We start from the raw sequence: 18,907 nt of genomic DNA, 5'->3' as shown, positions 1-18,907 counted from the left end.
TTTTCTTTCTCTAGAACGTGCCCCGAGTGGGTGGGTCTCCCTCTGTGCCGCGAATCCCTTATGGAACCTGGAGGGACAAAATATAAAGAGTAGACAACAAATAGCTAGGTGCAAAAGAAGAGAAAATTAAGCACGAGTCGCAGTAGTCAAACCAGTCGAATCCGTATGGCAAGGTGTTGATATTTCTAAAGGCAAGTGATCAGTTCACCACTCAAAACTCCCCCGGCACTCTGCTTCTTGCTCCCTCAGCAGTTGGGTTTAGAAGACATTTCTAAAATTGAGTAACCAGAGCTCAGGAGCTTATACTTGATGGGTCTTCTCTTTGGATTCAGTTTTTCACTCCCAGAACAAGGATATGTTTAGTCTCACTGCCTTGGTCTGTTTTGGTCTCACATGGGAGCCGTCCTGAGGTAAAATGGGGCCCAGGAAGGAATGCTGTGTGCTTTGCGACTTGATGAGATCCTTCTGGCTTGTTGATGTGATGGAAGGATCTGTTGCCACAACGAAGGCCTGAACGTGTAACAATAAAAACATTTTTTAAATTCCTTTTTTTGGTTTGATCTATGTATTACTCACCAGGAAAGAGACCTTATGGAGTATAATTTAATAAAGCTTGATTTTTTAATAGATTTATTTATTTCATTTTGGGCTACATTGGGTCCTCGTTGCTGCACGTGGGCTTCCTCTAGTTGTGGCGAGTGGTGGCTACTCTTTGCTGCAGTGCGCGGGCCTCTCATTGCAGTGGCCTCCCCTGTTGTGGAGCACGGGCTCTAGGTGCACGGGCTCAGTAGTTGTGGCTCACGGGCTCTAGAATACAAACTCAGTAGTTGAAGCGCACGGGCTTAGTTGCTCCGTGGCATGTGGGATCCTCCCAGACCAGGGCTCGAACCCATGTCCCCTGCATTGACAGGCAGATTCTCAACCACTGCGCCACCAGGGAAACCCTAAAGCTTGATTTTGACAATCCTAGTTTTGTGAAGTATTCCAAGTATTTCTGTTTAAAAGGAATACCAAATCTGATGTTAAAACGTTTATGTGCTCACCTCTTTAAAAGCTGCCAGTGCCCCTTAAGGGATTAGCAGTACTTATAAACAAAAGAGTGAATCAGGGGAGGGTGAGAGGATTTTGTAGGACTGGAGATAGACAGCATTTATAAATGTAGAGTCTTGCAGCATACGTATAAGAGGGAAACATGGGGCTTCCCTGGTGGCGCAGTGGTTGAGAGTCCGCCTGCTGATGCAGGGGACACAGGTTCATGCCCCAGTCCGGGAAGATCCCACATGCCGCAGAGTGGCTGGGCCCATGAGCCGTGGCCACTGAGCCTGCGCGTCCGGACCCTGTGCTCCGCGGCGGGAGAGGCCACAGCAGTGAGAGGCCCGCGTACCGCAAAAAAAAGAAAGAGGGAAACGTGTTTTTAAAGGGGACATATTTGGGGAATTCCCTGGCGGTCCAGTGGTTAGGACCACGGTGCTTTCACTGCAGAGGGCTCAGGTTCAATCGCTGGTCGAGGAACTAAGATCCTGCAAGCCGTGCAGCCAAAAGTAAATAAATAAATAAAGAGGACGTCTTTTAAAAATCAAATCCAAAAACATCTAAGGATTGGTGGTTATATTGATTGGTTATTTGCCGAAGGCTGACAACAGGATAGTACTTTATCTTTGTATGGCAGTTGAAAGTAGGAGATTATAAATTCCTGATGACATTGAATACTAAACAAAATATCAAGGTTCCATTTTATCAGACCTTTCTTTTGGAGTGGGTACTCTTTTTACATTTGTGTGATCATTGAACAAATCTAAACTGACATCTCCACAAAGGTTCCCATCAAGTGATCAGTCCTCCTTTTTCCTGTAAAATTTTCCTGGTTGCACAGTGTTAGCTATTTTTCTATGAAAATAGTTTTTGCACTATTACTTCAAATAGATTTTAAGTACATATGAGAAAGTTCAGCTTAGTGAGGTCGGCAAAGCCCTTTTTGTTTTTCAAAAAGACAGCATAGATGACAACAGAGATTTATTTCCATTCTCTATTCTACACGTTCTGAGATATCAAAGAGCCACAAGTGTCTGGCCAAATAGTTTGACCTTCCACTGCAACCCAGGACAAACAGTAAAACCCTTACCTTGAAGTAGGATTATGGGTGCTGCTATTGATTACAAGAAGGTCAGGAGTAATTACATGTAAGATTGAATCATTCAATACGTATTTGTTTGGGATTTTATGATTACGGACTATGCCAGGTACAGAAGAAAAAAATAATCAGATATGAACCTGTGTTCAAATTGCTTACCTTCTAGTAAGATAGAAGATCTACATTAGGAATACAGTGTAGAAAGTTATAAATCCTGTTAATATAGGTAAAACGTAGTGGGAAGCTAGCTTTATATACTGCAACAGTATATTATTGAAAGGAGGAATAATGCCGTTTGTGATGATAAATCCTCTTTATCTCTCTTTGTAGTCTTAAGAGCCTGTGTCCTATGTTCTGATTCTTAGCTTTCAACTCACTTCCTTTCTGCATTGATGGTACAAGTGATGCATTTCCTTTGTACTAATCTGCACTCTTTTCAGTTGTATTGGCTTCCACAATGTAGGGAAATCTACTGGCTTTTTTATAACTGAGAAGACTCTTTCCATCTCACATCTCTCTTCCTACATGTTGGCTTAGTTTTAGGCTAGGCCTTCTCTAGATGGTAGAAAGATGGCAACTCCAGTTTCCTATCTTACTAGCCTAACACCCAAGCAGGAAAAAAGAGTCCCCTTTTCTGTAGATTTAGCCAAAGGCCTGTAGCTGGTGTTCTTTGATTCTGTTAGGCCTTGCTAGGGTCTTGTGCCCACTCCTGAATCAGTCACTTTGGGCAGAGAATACTGTGTTCTTGTGGGCCAGGCCAGATTCATATGCCCATTTCTAGAGCTAATGGGTAAGGTCATCCCCTTCTGTACACATGGACCAGGAATGGGTTGGATCCCCAAAAGAAAAATGTGGGTGTCATGTTGAAAAAAGAGGTTGATATTTTGCAGACAGAAAAATAACTAGAGCTCACTACACTTTTTGCATTCCTCTGGGTACCTTAGAATAGAGGTAGGGTGGTGGTCAGCTAACAGTGACACAATTCTTGGTGCCTCTACATGAATTAGGGGTAATAATTAAGCTTATGCAACGTTTAAATGGGAGGAAAGACCTCTCAAGGATTGTTAATTCCAACACTAAATATGCTGTCTTTCTTTTATGCATTATTAAGCTCAACTAAACTATACATAGTAGAAAGTAAAATACATAGAGCAACATCTAACAGTTCAGTTCCTTGAAGCAGTAAAGCCCGGCACCATGCTGAGACGAGATTAGACTGTCTGCCTGAGTCATTACAGCTCAGTAGCCATTAGCTCTTATGCAGAAAGCACGACAGAGGAGCATGAAGCAACTGGTAGAGATGCCTCAGAAGTGTCAAAAAGTGATAGTCTCTCTTCCTCCAAAAAATAAGGGTAACTTTTCTGACTTGCATTAGCTTTTGTTAATAGGATTCTGTAAGGAGTCTTAACTCAATTAATTAAAGGTAGACCGAACGTTCTTTTTTTTCTCCCACATTTGTGTCCCTGACCCCAACTCCTTCTAAGGCCTCTGTGCTTGTAGCAGTTCAGCATCCTTGTAAGCAGAATATTCATACCCTTTGTCTCTTCTCACCCTTTTCAGGGTTGTATTTCTGTGCTTTGGCCTTAAAATTTCAGAAAGGGGAGAAAGCCTTTCAGGGAGCTCTGCTCATCCCGTTGTGCCACTGAGTCCCCTTGGCGCTTGGATGAGGAAATGTAATCAGAAGAGTGCAAATGCAGGCTCAGTCAGCTCCTTTAAATACCTTTGAGGTATATATCTATTTCATATTATACATTAGGAATTTGTGTTTCTTCAGTATTGTAAAGTCAGATAAATAGGGAAAGTTAAATATAGAATTAAGCAAAGACCATTTAGTTTTTAGAGGAAAAAATATCAGTAGTCATAAGCCTAGAAGTAGAGATAGATTGCTTAATATAGATTTAAAACCCACGATATGCTGCTAATCTGATTCCTGTCCTGGTTTGCAATTCCACATCTGACATACAGACTTACATTTAGTTTCTGTGTAGCTGAGGAATTCCCAGCTCCAACTCTTAAGTCACAGAAGCCTGTGCAAGCACCACCTTATGCTCGTGGTGAATGAGAACTAGTTGACCAGCCTAGGGATTTATGGGAGATCCATAGTTTTTGTCATATTATTTTTAAGTGCCACATTGTTGTTACAATTAGTAGCTGAGTTTCCTCTTTGACTTCAATAATTCTTTCCCCGCGTACCGCAAAAAAAAAAAGTTACACAATAATTCTTTCTATTTAATCTATTTTTTAAAGGTATAGTAAATAGAAACATGTCAATAGATAAATGCATTCCAGCTGAACATTTTTTAAGCTTTTTGCTTTTAGCCACCCCCAAATCAAGTCAACTTGTCCAGTTGGTAGGTTTTTAACCATTTTGCCAAAAATTGTCTTGAATCTTGGAATAGGAGTTGGCAAGTCTTACCCAAACCCTTTTAAAATGTATTCAAGAAATGAGAGAAGAAACAACTATGATAATATCATAACCGTTGTGTTATCTGCCCTTCGGGGTCTAATACCTGTCCTTTCTATAGCCCCTCCCCCTAGGTCTGGATGGAGGATACTTTAAAGTGAAATGACAGACCAGGAGAATAACAACAACATCTCAAGTAACCCCTTTGCTGCTCTTTTTGGCTCCCTGGCTGATGCCAAGCAGTTTGCAGCAATCCAAAAAGAGCAGCTGAAGCAGCAATCTGGTAAGTGGACGAGCCAGTAGCAGCAGATGAGATGACCTAGAATGGGGTCTTCCCAACTTAAGTATTCTTTGGGTCCTTAATTGCAACTAGAATTTAAGTTTAGGGCAGAAGGGGTTTTTTTGTTCACATTTGTTGTTTGTTTTGTTTTGGGTTCTTCTCCCTGTCCTATCCCCTGCATAAAGAAGAGACCAGATGACAGGTGGTTCCAGAGTAACAGATGCCAGTCATGATCCCAAAGCTGTGAAGCTCTTTTATTTTAAACATCACCTAGTGAAAGATACTTAACCAGGATACTAGTTTGTTTTAACATAGGAAACTGAGGTTATAGGCGAAGGTGTGGAAAGCAAGTCACATGCAGCTGTAGAAAGCAGATTTGTTGAAGGAAGAATTATGAAAGCTTTTTGGCCTGTAGAGAAATAAATGAGATTTGTTCTTAAGCCAAGTGCTTCAGAGTCTATCTCAAGCAGAACGCTTCTTTCACTCCATAGAGTGGCCAACTTTCATAACTTACTGCTTTCAGAACAGACATCTGGGAAAATCTGATCCTTAACCTTAATGTGAAAAAAATTAGGATAATATCTTACTAATCAGAAAAATGATTTTCCTCATCTGGGACCAAAATTAACATCAAGTCTACCTCCCTCCTATAAGGTAACATATGGACTAAAAGAAGTAGGATGCTGTCTCTCAAATATATTAGTCTTCTGAGGGTATTCACAATCTTACAAGCCAGAAATTGCTCCCCTTCTCCTTCCTCCAAAAAGAATAATAGTGTTATTGTTTTTAGGAAAGGAGAAATGTTTATATTTTCCCTTTATTTTGTTTATTTCAGAAGTATGCAGATATGTAGCTAAGTTGTGGCCTTACTCTTTGATTAGGATTGGATAAAAAGGAGGTCAGGGGACTTCCCTGGTGGCACAGTGGTTAAGAATCTGCCTGCCAATGCAGGGGACACAGGTTCAAGCCCTGGTCCAGGAAGATCCCACATGTCACGGAGCAACTAAGCCCGTGCACCACAACTACTGAGCCTGTGCTCTGGAGTCTGTGAGCCACAACTACTGAGCCTGCGTGCTGCAACTACTGAAACCTGCACACCTAGAGCCCATGCTCTGCAACAAGAGAAGCCACCGCGATGAGAAGCCTGCGCACCACAACGAATAGTAGCCCCTGCTCACCACAGGTAGAGGAAGCCCACGCACAGCAACGAAGACCCAACACAGCCAAAAATAAATCTTAAAAAATTTTTAAAAAAAGAAGAAAAAGGAGGTCAGGGGAAGACACATGAGTAGTAGACAAAGTGATGGATGAAACAAGGGAGAAATACATGTAATGCTGACTTTTTTAATGTGATAGAAATAGGCAGCTCTGAGTCTCCATCTCTGAAAACTTTCCCAGATTTCTAAAATACAGGATGAGAATGGGAAACCTTGGATTAAGAGATTGTAGGAGAGAATAGAGAGTGAGGAGTTGGAAAAATAGGAAATGAGAAAATAAAGTTTTTAAGTATGTGGTTGAGGGAAATTTTGCTAATCAGCACCTATTACTCTCGGAATTCAAAAGGGAATAGAGTGGTATAGGAATAGAGTGACAGAACGCTCATCCTTCTGGCTATAAACAGACATAAGGCTGGCTAGGGTTGGGAGCATTGCAGCCATCAAGCAGTGGGGACAAATCAGGTGCATGCCCTTCTGTTACTATTTTGGCACCTCATCATCTTTGTTGACAGTGAATTTGTCAGGCCACCTGATCTAACCTGTTTTCCACCAGCAGTTAGTACTCTACCAACACCTTTGGCCTCTTTTATTGAGCTTCACTTTTACAAAAGTCACCACAGTGAAGCAACTCTTGCTTCTTTTTGTTTTTAAGATATTTTGTTTTATTATTTATTTATTATTATTTTTAAAAAATAATTTATTTGGCTGTGTCAGGTCTTAGTTGCAGCATACAGGATCTTCATTGCAGTGTGAGAGCTTCTCTCTAGTTGTGGTACACAGGCTCCAGAGCGCACAGGCCTCAGTAGTTGCGGCACACAGGCTCTCTAGTTGTGGGGCACAGGCTCTAGAGCACGGGCTTAGTTGCCCCGCAGCATGTGGGATCTTAGTTCCCTGAACAGGGATTGAACCAGTGTCCCCTGCATTCAAAGGAGGATTCTTTTTTTTTTTTTTAATAAATTTATTTTATTTATTTATTTTTGGCTGCGTTGGGTCTCCGTTGCTGCGCACAGTCTTTCTCTAGTTGTGGCAAGCGGGGGCTACTCTTCATTGCGGTGCGCAGGCTTCTCATTGCAGTGGCTTCCCTTGTTGTGGAGCACGGGCTCTAGGCTCTTGAGCTTCAGTAGTTGCAGCACGCGGGCTCAGTAGTTGTGGCTCATGGGCTTAGTTGCTCCACGGCATGTGGGATCTTCCCGGACCAGGGTTCGAACCCGTGTCCCCTTCATTGGCAGGCAGATTCTCAACCACTGCGCCACCAGGGAAGCCCCTCGAAGGCAGATTCTTAACCACTGGACCACCAGGGATATCCCACAACTCTTGCTTCTGCGAGTTTTGCCTGGACTTTTAGAGTTAACTGCTTTGTCAGTAGAGAAAAGCAGATGCAGACTTGTGTGTAGCTTTTAATGAACAACCTACTTATATACCCCTTTAGCATGAGTGCCATTCTGAGAAGCTCTTGTAAGTTGCTTTATAAAAAATAAAAGGATACAATCAATAAGAAAAAAGTAACTCATTGGAAAAACAACAAAAGTTAGGAACAGGGACTTCCCTAGTGGTCCAGTGGTTAAGGCTCCACATGCTCCCAGTGCAGGGGGCATGGGTTCAATGCCTGGTTGGGGAACTAAGATCCCACATGCCATGCCACACAGTACAACCAAAAATAAGTTAGAAATGATTTATATATGATAATCAAGTTACTTTAAAAATGCAGTCTCGGGTTTCTCAGGTGGTACAGTGGTTAAGAATCCACCTGCCAATACAGGGGACACGGGTTCGAGCCCTGGTCTGGGAAGATCCCACATGCTGCAGAGCAACTAAGCCTGTGTGCCACAACTACTGAGCCTGCGCCCTAGAGCCCTTGAGCCACAACTACTAAAGCCCATGCTCCTAGAGCCCATGCTCCACAACAAGAGAAGCCACCACAGTGAGAAGCCTGTGCACCACAATGAAGAGTAGCCCCTGCTCGCCTCAACTAGAGAAAAGCCTGCGTGCAGCAATAAAGACCCAATGCAGCCAAAAAAAATAAATCCAGTCTCACTAATAATTAGAGAAATGCTCATTAAAAGAACAATTAGGATAGTTTTTAGTCTATGAAGTTTTGTTTTTTGTTTTTTTGGCTGCATTGGGTCTTCTTCATTGCTGTGCGCAGTCAGTCTTTCTTTAGTTGCGGTGAGCGGGGACTACTCTTCATTGCAGTGCGTGGGCTTCTCATCACGGTGGCTTTTCTTGTTGTAGAGCACGGGCTCTAGGCGCACAGGCTTCAGTAGCTGTGGCACACGGGCTCAGTAGTTGTGGCTTGTGGGCTCTAGCACGCAGGCTCAGTAGTTGTGGCGCACGGACTTAGTTGCTTCGTGGCACGTGGGATCTTCCCAGACCAGGGCTTGAATCCGTGTCCCCTGCATTGGCAGGTGGATTCTTAACCACTGCACCACCAGGGAAGCCCCAAGCCATATTTAATATAATTAAAGGCATACTGATCTATTGGGTAATTCTTTGCCCACTAGGATTCTGTAGGGAAGATAGTGTTGCTACTATTGGCATTTTGGAATACAATTAATTATGAGTACAAAGAATAAAACTTTTGGTTTTTAAAATGTGGTAGATTTTATAGCCAGGGATTTCAGAATTCTGTATTTAAAATGTTTCCTGATATAACTCAATAGCAGAAAATATAAACAGTCCAATTTAAAAATGGGCACAGGATCTGAATAAACATTTTTCCGAAGACAACATACAGATGGCCAACAGGTACATTAAAAGGTGCCCTAATCTATGGAAAAAAAACCATCACTAATTGGGGAAATGTAAATCAAAACCACCTCACACCTCTTAGAATGGCTATTATCAAAAAGACAAGAAATAACAAGTGTTGGCAAGGATGTGGAGAAAAGGGGATTCTTTTGCACTGTTGCTGGGATTGTAAATTGGTGCAGGCACTATGGAAACTAGAATGGAGATTCCTAAAAAAAATAAATATAGAACTACCATATGATTCAGCAATTCCACTTCTGGGTATTTATCCAAAGAAAACAAAAACACTAATTCAAGAAGATATATGCACCCCCATGTTCATTGCATCAGTATACAATAACCAAGATGTGAAAACATCCTAAGTGTCCATCAACGGATGAATAAAGAAAACGATGTAATTACACACAGGCACGCACATACATGCACACACACACGAATATTATTCAGCCATAAATAAAAAAGAAATATTGCCATTTGCAACAACAGGTGGACAGTGGTTGGACCTTGAGGGCGTTATGCTGAGGGATATAAGTCAGAAAGACGAATACCATATGATCTCACTTATGTGGAATATTTAAAAAAAAAAAAAAACAAGCTGTTAGATACAGAGAATAGATTGGTGGTTGCCAGAGGCAGGGGGTGGGGGGGATGGACAAAATAGGTGAAGGGTTTCAAAAGGTACAAATTTCCAGTTATAAAATAAAGAATCCATGGGGATGCAATGAACAGCATGGTGACCGTAGTTAACAGTACTGTATTGTATATTTCAAAGTTGTTAAGAAAGTCGATCTTAATAATTCTTATCACAAGAAAAAAATTTGTAGCTATGTATGGTGACAGACGTTAACTAGATTTATTGTAGTGATCATATAACAATGACAATATATAATATATATATAATATATATATTGTTATATAACAATAACTATATATATATATATAAATATCGAATCATTATGTTGTGCACCTGAAACTAATATGTCAATGATACCTTAATTTAAAAAAAAAAGATGTTGCCTGACTTGAGATGTTCACTAATTAGATAGTTAACTTGTTTAACACCCCAAATTATCCTCCTCTTGGTTACATTTATCATGTGTACTTGGTTTTCTCTTAAAGAGAGCATTGTAACTGTTAACGACTTACATCTTCTGGCAGATGAACTCCCAGCCAGCCCAGATGACTCAGATAATAGTGTGTCAGAGAGCCTGGATGAATTTGATTACTCTGTGGCTGAGATTAGCCGCTCATTCCGTTCACAGCAGGAAATATGTGAGCAACTCAACATCAATCACATGATCCAAAGGATCTTCCTCATCACTCTGGACAACAGTGAGTTACATCTTTGCAGCTAGTGTATTTATTACTCTGCCCTTCCTGCTTGGGCTAGGGACTTGCTCCTAGAAACTTATTGTATCTGATGGTTAAACAAACCCATCATACTCCCTGGAACACAGGGTTTATATTTCAAGGAAGCTTTTAATGTGACCTAAAGCAGAATTTTGACACAGATACAACTTTCATTTCTATTTTGATACTGACTGGGCCATGTAGCTACTGCCTTTACTACCTTAAAAGGGAAATGGGAATGGTAGCTAAATCCATTTTCTTCTCAGAGGTGACCTAAACATTTAGATGAAAGCCCCAAGAAGGGTCAGATAGTGTTTCCCCTCTGTGCCCTATCTGTAGTTAAACCCCAGAATTAGTGCTGATGTCTGGGATTTACTCTTCAAATGTCATGGTGTTAGGTTTATAACAAAGCACATACTCTTCGAGGGGTAAAAATGATTTAAATCTTTAGATACTGCTCTGTGTGGCAAGATCATTCTGATATTACCTGAGTCAAACTTGGGGTTCAAGAGAAATGCCATCAAGATCAGTTGTCTGTATAAGACAGAAGCATTATCCTTAACTTACCAGATTAAAACCATTTCCCAGGTGACCCAAGTCTGAAAAGTGGGAATGGCATCCCCAGCCGTTGTGTGTATTTGGAAGAAATGGCAGTAGACCTGGAAGATCAAGACTGGCTTGATATGAACAACGTAGAGCAGGTACCATTCTTACATTCCTTACATGTGGCTTCAGGAAAAATTAGCCTTGCAGCTGAACTCTGCTCACCTTTCTCCAACCATGGCTTTGCTTAGCTCCATCTCTTACATTGTTTGTGGTGTTCCTCTTTTGGAATCTTCTCATCTACCATGGTCCCATGTCCAAATCTACCCATCCTTTAAGACCTAGTTAAAATGCCATCCTGTTTACAAAGTTTTGCCAAGTAGGAGTTATTTTCTTCTCTGGGCTCTGGCAGTAATCTCCATGCATCTCTTATGGGAATTGTCTCTTTCTGTCTCATGTCTTGGCTTCTTTATGAACCTGTCTTCTCTCTCCCGTAGACGCTAATATTTATCAAGGCCAAGGTCCATCTCTTTTTTTATTTCTTTTCCAAAATCAAAACAATGCATTTTACCTTACAGGTGCCTAATTAACATTAAAGGAATAAAAGTTTGATAGGGAAGACTTGACAACTTGTAGTTTAACTTCATAATTGGGTTGGCCAAAAAGTTTATTCGGGTTTTTCTGGACAGTGGTGTGGGAAAACCCAAACGAACTTTTTGGGCAACCCAGTACATTTAAACTGTGTTTATATAAGTCTGAGTGAGGTCAGCAATGATGCAGAGTAGTAGATTTCACATATGAGTTTAATCTCCAATTCTCCACACCATTCAACAAATATTCTTTTAATGCTTACTCTGTGCTAGGGGCTATGCTAGACACTTAAGCTTGCTTTAGGATAACTACATAAACAATTAAATTTGTATATGTAATATTTTCTAAAGTAATGTTACACTGAGCCCTTTTTTCCCCATTTGTTCTACGTTCTGTGATTCTTATAATAACCTGTGTCAAAATTATCTTTTTTATCTTGATGTTCTAAAATAAACTTTGCAGTGGTCAGGGGAGATAAATTAGGAGTTTGGGATTAAGAGATACACACTGCTACATATAAAATAGATAAACAACGGGGACCAACTATATAGCACAGGGAACTATATTCAGTGTCTTATAATAACCTATAATGGAAAAGAATCTGAAAAAGAATAGCTATATATGTGTGTGTAACTGAATCACTTTGCTGAACACTTGAAACTAACACAACATTGTAAATCAACTATACTTCAATAAAAAATACATCAAAAAAATTTAAAAATAAATTAACTTTGCAATGATTTAGTATTTTTGTTTATTTGTTTTTCTTAATAGGCCGTCTTCACTCGCTTATTACTTCAAGATCCAGGCAACCACTTGATTAACATGACCTCTTCTACAACGTTGAATCTCTCTGCTGATCGAGATGCAGGGGAGAGGCACATTTTTTGTTACCTTTATTCCTGTTTCCAAAGAGCCAAGGAAGAGGTAAAAGAATAATCCGTATTGAGTACTCTGTTGTCCTCTTGGGTATGACTTTAACACATAAGCCAGAGAGTTGGATCAATGTCTTTTTTTTTTTTTTTTTTGGCTGTGCTGTGCAGCATGCGGGATCTTCCCCAACCAAGGATCGAACCCACACCCCCTGCAGTGGAAGCACAGAGTCTTAACCACTGGACCACCTGGGAAGTCCCAAGATCAGTGTCTTTTATATCAATTTATATACATCATATTATATCTGGAACTGGATATCAGAGGCACTGTTAGTTTATCTTCTAAAGTTTTAGTCTCTCCTTTCTGTGGCTTGGGGTCTACCCCTTTCCCCAATTAACAAGTGCCTCCTATTATTCTCTCTACAAACGTCTTAATATATCACACCCTTATTAAAAAAAGGTCTGATAAATTCATTTCCACTAAGGTATATATAACAGTAGATTAAGCTTGATCACTTCCAGCATTAGAATTTCTAACAGGTGATTCCTTAAACCAAAGAATGAACTCTCATGGCTTTTCAAGCATCCACAGGAAAGCACTACTGTTTTGGGACACAATGTCTTTTCCCTTCTATTTGCTATATCTGTCCTTGTGCCAGGTCACAGAGCTAGACTCTTCCCTCTCTTCATTGCTGTTTCCAGATTACCAAAGTTCCAGAGAACCTGCTACCCTTTGCAGTGCAGTGCAGGAACCTCACTGTGTCCAATACCCGAACAGTTCTCCTCACCCCCGAGATCTATGTTGACCAAAACATCCACGAGCAACTGGTAGATTTGATGTTGGAAGCCATCCTAGGAGGCCGTGAGTACATAAGCAACATCTATGAGCTTCTACATTTGATTTCCAAGTGTAACATTCCTCTAATTGCATTAGAAAGCCTCAGAGCCACTGTGGTTCCAGCGTAAATTAAGGAAGAGAGCTCACACCTTGACCTTTGAGGTTGAATACCAATAGAATTATCAAAAGTATCAGAAGAGTAAAGAGCTGTGTGTAAAGGCGTCTAAAAATTCTTATGGCCTCCTCTCTCTCTTGTCTTCTGTCAGATTTTGAAGGTGTAGCTGAGTTTCTGGATGAGGTCATCGAAGCCTTGATACTGGATGAGGAAGTTAGAACATTTCCAGAAGTCATGATTCCAGTGTTTGATATTTTATTGGGCCGAATAAAAGATCTAGAACTCTGCCAGATCCTGTTGTATGCATATCTGGACATTCTTCTGTATTTCACTAGGCAAAAGGATATGGCAAAGGTAGGTCTGAAAGCTCGTATATATTCAGTTGAGTTGGAAGCTTAATACTCTATGCTTCCGTATCCTGAGAGCAGTGTAATATTACCTATGGAATAAGAGAAAGATACATTGGTTGTTGTATAATCTTAACTCTTTGAGGCCCTCTCATCCCATCATTTATCTCATCATACAGACAAATAACTAGGCTTGTCTTTTCCTACAGGTTTTTGTAGAATACATTCAGCCCAAGGATCCTAGTAATGGGCAGATGTACCAGAAGACCTTGCTGGGAGTAATCCTGAATATCTCCTGCTTATTAAAGACTCCGGGTGTAGTAGAAAATCATGGCTACTTCCTGAATCCATCTCGTTCCAGTCCCCAGGAGATCAAAGTACAAGAGGCCAACATTCACCAGGTGGAGCTGTTAATCGGTGTATCCCGGCCCCCTGGTCTTAGATTAAGTATCGTTTCCTCAGAAAGCAGATGCAGATAAGGCTGCTTGAGCCTCTTTGGGAAAGCAGATCAATCTGGTTGGCTGTCTACCATAATCATGTACAGAAATGGCCCTCTTTTTAGCAGGCGCTAAGAGCAGAGCACAAACCTTTGTGTGGTTTAAGAGTGAGCTGCTGCTCTTCTTTGCCCTGTGCTGTAGCACAGCTACCTGCTCTCAATCCTCATTTTCCTCACCAAGCTATTTCTTATAACTTTAGCTCCTAAAATCTTCTGACTGAACTCCAGCTTAAAAGCCAAATTATTTTCCTTTTCCTCCTTCTACTTATGTCCTCTCTTTTTGGGCTTAGCATAAATTATGGTAGAAGTCTGGCCAACATATGACAATAAATGGTTGAATTGGGGGCAGTTTAAATCTCCCATCATCACAACTTTCTAAAGCAGGGGTTGGCAAATTATACCAGTGGCCAAATCCAGCCTGCCGCCCATTTTTGTAAATAGTTTTATTGAACCCAGCCATGCCCATGTGTATATGTATTGTTCATGGCTTGATTTCATGCCACAGTGGTAGAGTTGAATAGTTGCTACAGAGACCATATGGCATGCAAAGCCAAAAATATTTATCATCTGGCCCTCTGCAGAAAAAGTTTACCATCCCCTACTCTAAAGCTATGTGAATGCTACTTGCAGTTTGGCAGCTCATCAGGAAATCTCTTAAAAATTCCCAGAAAAAAAAAAAAATTTTTTTTTAATCAGAAATGGTGGCATAAGGCACAGGGAAAGTGAGGGAGAAGATTAGGATTCGTGTATTTTTGGAAATTGCCAGTGGCTAAGATTTGAGAGTAACAAATATTAGGATTGTGAAACTGGAATGTTCTGTGGTTGTGTTTTCTGGTTAAACAGTTCATGGCTCGGTTCCATGAAAAGATCTACCAGATGTTGAAGAACTTACTCCAGCTCTCTCCAGAAACCAAACACTGTATCTTGTCCTGGCTTGGAAACTGTTTGCATGCAAATGCAGGCCGCACCAAGATTTGGGCCAATCAGATGCCAGAAATCTTCTTCCAAATGTATGCCTCGGATGCCTTCTTTCTGAATTTGGGTGCTGCTCTCCTGAAGTTATGCCAGCCATTTTGCAAACCCAGATCCTCTCGGCTCCTCACCTTTAATCCCACTTACTGTGCCCTGAAGGAGTTGAATGATGAAGAACGAAAAATAAAAAATGTACACATGAGAGGTAAGGGGGAGCTGGTCTTCTCAAAACAGTGTGTGCGTAACATCTAAGCCATTCACTTCTATATCCTTTTTCACAGAGGTCCCTCTTTCTCAAAGAAGATGAGGCAAAAAGAAAAGCTATTATGAGTTTTAAAAAGGCAAGCTTTTTTTTTTTTTTTTTTTGTAAAAAAGGCAAACTTTTTAAAACTGTTATTTTTTAGATGTCCTTTAATGAGACCTTCTCTCTGAATTTGGCAGACTTGGATATTCGCTCATTCATTCATTCATTATGAAAATGAATAAAGTACATTCCCTGTCCTTTTTGAACTCAAAGTCTCCACAGGAAGGCAGATATGTTAACAGATCATCATAATATGGTCTAGGGATAATCTACAGGAGCACAGAGGAGGGAGTAAATGATTCATTCTACAGAAGCTGGAGGTCTTCGTAGCTGATTCCTGAAAAATGAGTTGGGTTTATCAAGCAAAGGAGCAAAGGAGGCCCTTTATGTAGAGGGAAAAACAAGTATGAAGGTACACAGCTGTGAAATGTCTTAACTAAGGAACAGTGAGAAGCTCAATGTGGCTGGAACAAGGGGTAGATGGGGGAAGGGGTATGGGAATTGGCAGGAAATATTAGCCTAGGGAGGAAGAATATTGGGGAAAACTCAAATAATACAGAGAAGTGAAAAGAAGAAGATAAATCACTCTTAATTCTACCACTCAAAATGAATCGCTCAATCTTGATGTATTTCCTCCCAGTTGTATAACTCTTCTAATTATAAAAGTAACATGCTCAAAAGCAAATAATCTTATATACAAAAAAGCACAGAATAGGTACAAATGATCCATTATCTATCCCCTGGGAAAATCTACAGTGCTATCATTCCTTTTAATTGTTGGTGATTTCATGATCAAGCTAAAGAGATTTAACTGCATTTCTATAGACTGAGAAGCCAAATTACATTTTTAGACAAGAGAGTAGGAATGTGAGAAGATGTGTTTTTAAGAAGATATTACTTAATTCACTAATAGCAGGATGGAAGTTGAACTAGAATAAGGGGACACTGGAGCCAAGATAGATGTCTGTGGCAAGCCATTTACTCTTCCTTTTAATTTCTTTGAGGTTTGGACAAAGAAACCTGTTTGATCCCAGCTGTACAGGAGCCAAAGTTTCCCCAGAACTACAACCTTGTAACAGAAAACCTTGTCCTGACAGAGTACACCTTGTACTTGGGATTTCACAGGTAACTCCTCTGATGTCATTAGGAAAGAACTGCTTGGTTGTGTTGATAACCAGAAGGTTGAAAGTGCGTCTTACAGATAACAATCTCACTTTATTCTGAAGGCTGACATTAGGATCTAGTAGGAAGAGGGCATTATATGCATTTATTTGTGTCTACATGAAGTGGCTTTATCCATATAACTTGAATTTATTTTTAATTTTTGACCTGTTAAACTTTTTAAAATTAAAGATACACTAGTATTTTTCTCTAAACTTGCAAATTCTTAAATCACTATCTTCCTTTTGTCATCTGCTAAAGTGGAATTGTTTTCATTTAACATCTCACATTCTGCTCTTGAATTTTCATTACTTATTACTCCTGATGAAAAAAGAGAAAGCTTTATTCTATGGTATAAAGACAAAATTGACAAAATTAAATGTTTATAAGGTATTTCAATAAGATCAGTAGGAACATAAAAATCTATGTATCAAAGATAAGGAGGATTCTGGAAGTGTGAAGATTTGAGAGCTAAAGTGTATGACTTCCAAAAATTGTCTGGTTCTGGCTAACCGTATGTCATTCTATGATTTTTTTTTCCCTCTGATTTAGCTGACTGTGACAAGTATAAATAAGGGGAGCAAATAGCTACTCACTCACAGTCTATAGGAAGGTATATTGAGGACAGCAGTTTTTAATGCCTTTTCAGGATACTTAAACTGACACAGCATTTTTCAAAACTCAGCAAATTTTTGGAAAAATGAAATTATATCTTTATTAGAGGCATTTTCTATCCCTATCATTGACATTTTAAGTGAGACAATAGATAACAATTTAGCATGTGTTTAACCTGTTCAACCACCTAGATGTAAACACAAAAATGAACGTCATCTAGTTTCCCAGTATTGGCTAGCTAACCCTAGACGTTATCCACAAGGCCAAGAATGACTTTGGACTGTACACATAGACACAACTATCTATAACATTGAATTATGGGTCTTCCTTTCATTAGAGAACATTTGGCTGACCCTTTGTGAAGAATCATTTAATTTTATATTGAGCATCAGAGGACTGGAAGCTGCTCTTAGGCTGCATCATAGGTGGCTACTGGTGGTCATTAGTAATCTAGACTCCTTTCTCACCAGCTTTAGTTCTCTACTAACCGTGGAAAGACTGTCCATATAACCACATCCAGGTACAATCATTGCACTTGTGTGGTGTCAAACTACCCTGCTGGGCTTCTTGTACTTTGCCTGATCGTTATATATTGTACATAATAAAAGCCCAATCTACACCCTGCTCAACCGAGCCATTCTATGGATGGTGCATTTCAGCCGAAGACAACTAATCTATGTAATTAGATTCAATTATTGAATACTTGGTAACATTTTCCCGGTGCTATGCTCCCACCTCTGTCCTGTCAATAACTTTTGTGATTGCTTTTTGTGTCATCACAACTGCAGCTCCCTACAGCCTAAAAGGGAATAATAGAATAAATAAGTGAGGATTTGGTTTTCAAAAATGGTCTGTAAGGGAGGATGGGAGGGAGGTGCAAGAGGGAGGGGATATGGGGATATATGTATACGTATAGCTGATTCACTTTGCTATACAGCAGAAATTAACACAACATTGTAAAGCAATTATACTCCAATAAAGATGTTAAAATTAAAAAAAAAATGGTCTGTACTCAACTGTCCCTATATGAGCCTCCTGACCCAGTCTCTTCTGCTTTCTTGGGGGCAGGTTGCATGATCAGATGGTAAAAATCAACCAAAATCTGCATCGGCTGCAGGTAGCCTGGCGGGATGCTCAGCAAAGTTCTAGCCCAGCTGCTGACAACCTCCGTGAGCAGTTTGAACGACTGATGACCATCTATCTTTCTACCAAGACTGCCATGACTGAGCCGCAAATGCTGCAAAACTGCCTAAATTTGCAGGTGTCCATGGCTGTCCTCCTAGTTCAACTGGCCATAGGCAATGAAGGCTCACAGCCGATAGAGCTAACTTTTCCTTTGCCAGATGGCTACAGTTCTTTGGCTTACGTGCCAGGTAAGCAGGCTCTCCCTTGGGAGCTTCCTATTTATAGCCATCTAAGTTTAACTGGGTCACGTTGGAAGTTTAATCCTCAAAATATCCTTCCTTAGTTATCATTCAGCTGTTTTTGGAGAAACAACTCAAACTTGTAGGTAATGTCTGTTGGCTGAAGCCTGGGGGAACTGATAGCTTGTTCCTCAGCATTGTGTCGCCACTGCTGTGCAGATAAGAAAATAGTCTTCAAAGGACGAAGTGCAGTCAGGGTTTTCAGAGCTGTTAGTTTCTATCATTACTGTTGTTTGTCATTCAACTTACAAATTTATTTGTCTAACCCACCCACCTGTGCTAGTCTTTAGAAAAAAAAAATCATCTCCTCTTGGTTAACCCAGAAGTGAGATTGTGTATGTATGTATGTTGGTGAGGGGCCGGCAGAAACTGTCCATCAAAATCAAGTTACATGTTCTTGATCACTGTACTGGTCATCTATTGCTGAGTCACAAATTACCCCAAAACATAGCAACTTAACACAACAGACATTATCACACACAGTTTCCACGGGTCAGTG

At 40.3% G+C, this 18,907-nt stretch overlaps 1 protein-coding gene and 1 pseudogene across 2 annotated transcripts in view; both read left to right on the top strand.

Annotated features, from left to right (window-relative positions):
- Positions 1-18,907, top strand: part of LOC309964907 (trehalase-like) — a 419,483-nt pseudogene that overhangs the window by 159,979 nt on the left and 240,597 nt on the right. The gene's annotated exons all lie outside the window — the stretch shown is intronic.
- The window catches only part of UBE4A (ubiquitination factor E4A), a 33,877-nt gene that overhangs the window by 345 nt on the left and 14,625 nt on the right, over positions 1-18,907 (top strand). Inside the window, exons 2-11 of the mRNA XM_082845714.1 lie at positions 4,657-4,818; positions 9,939-10,112; positions 10,719-10,831; positions 12,039-12,191; positions 12,839-12,998; positions 13,241-13,443; positions 13,646-13,837; positions 14,776-15,109; positions 16,213-16,333; positions 18,053-18,357. Coding sequence (XP_082701840.1) covers positions 4,698-4,818; positions 9,939-10,112; positions 10,719-10,831; positions 12,039-12,191; positions 12,839-12,998; positions 13,241-13,443; positions 13,646-13,837; positions 14,776-15,109; positions 16,213-16,333; positions 18,053-18,357 — 1,876 coding nt within the window. The 5' untranslated portion in view covers positions 4,657-4,697. The remainder of the gene's footprint in view (positions 1-4,656; positions 4,819-9,938; positions 10,113-10,718; positions 10,832-12,038; positions 12,192-12,838; positions 12,999-13,240; positions 13,444-13,645; positions 13,838-14,775; positions 15,110-16,212; positions 16,334-18,052; positions 18,358-18,907) is intronic.

Source organism: Leucopleurus acutus (genome assembly GCF_964270905.1).
Source record: "Leucopleurus acutus genome assembly, chromosome: 8".
Classification (NCBI taxonomy): Eukaryota; Metazoa; Chordata; class Mammalia; order Artiodactyla; family Delphinidae; genus Leucopleurus; species Leucopleurus acutus.
The sequence above is the reverse complement of the archived record's forward strand: the minus strand, read 5'-3'. Positions and strand labels throughout refer to the sequence as shown.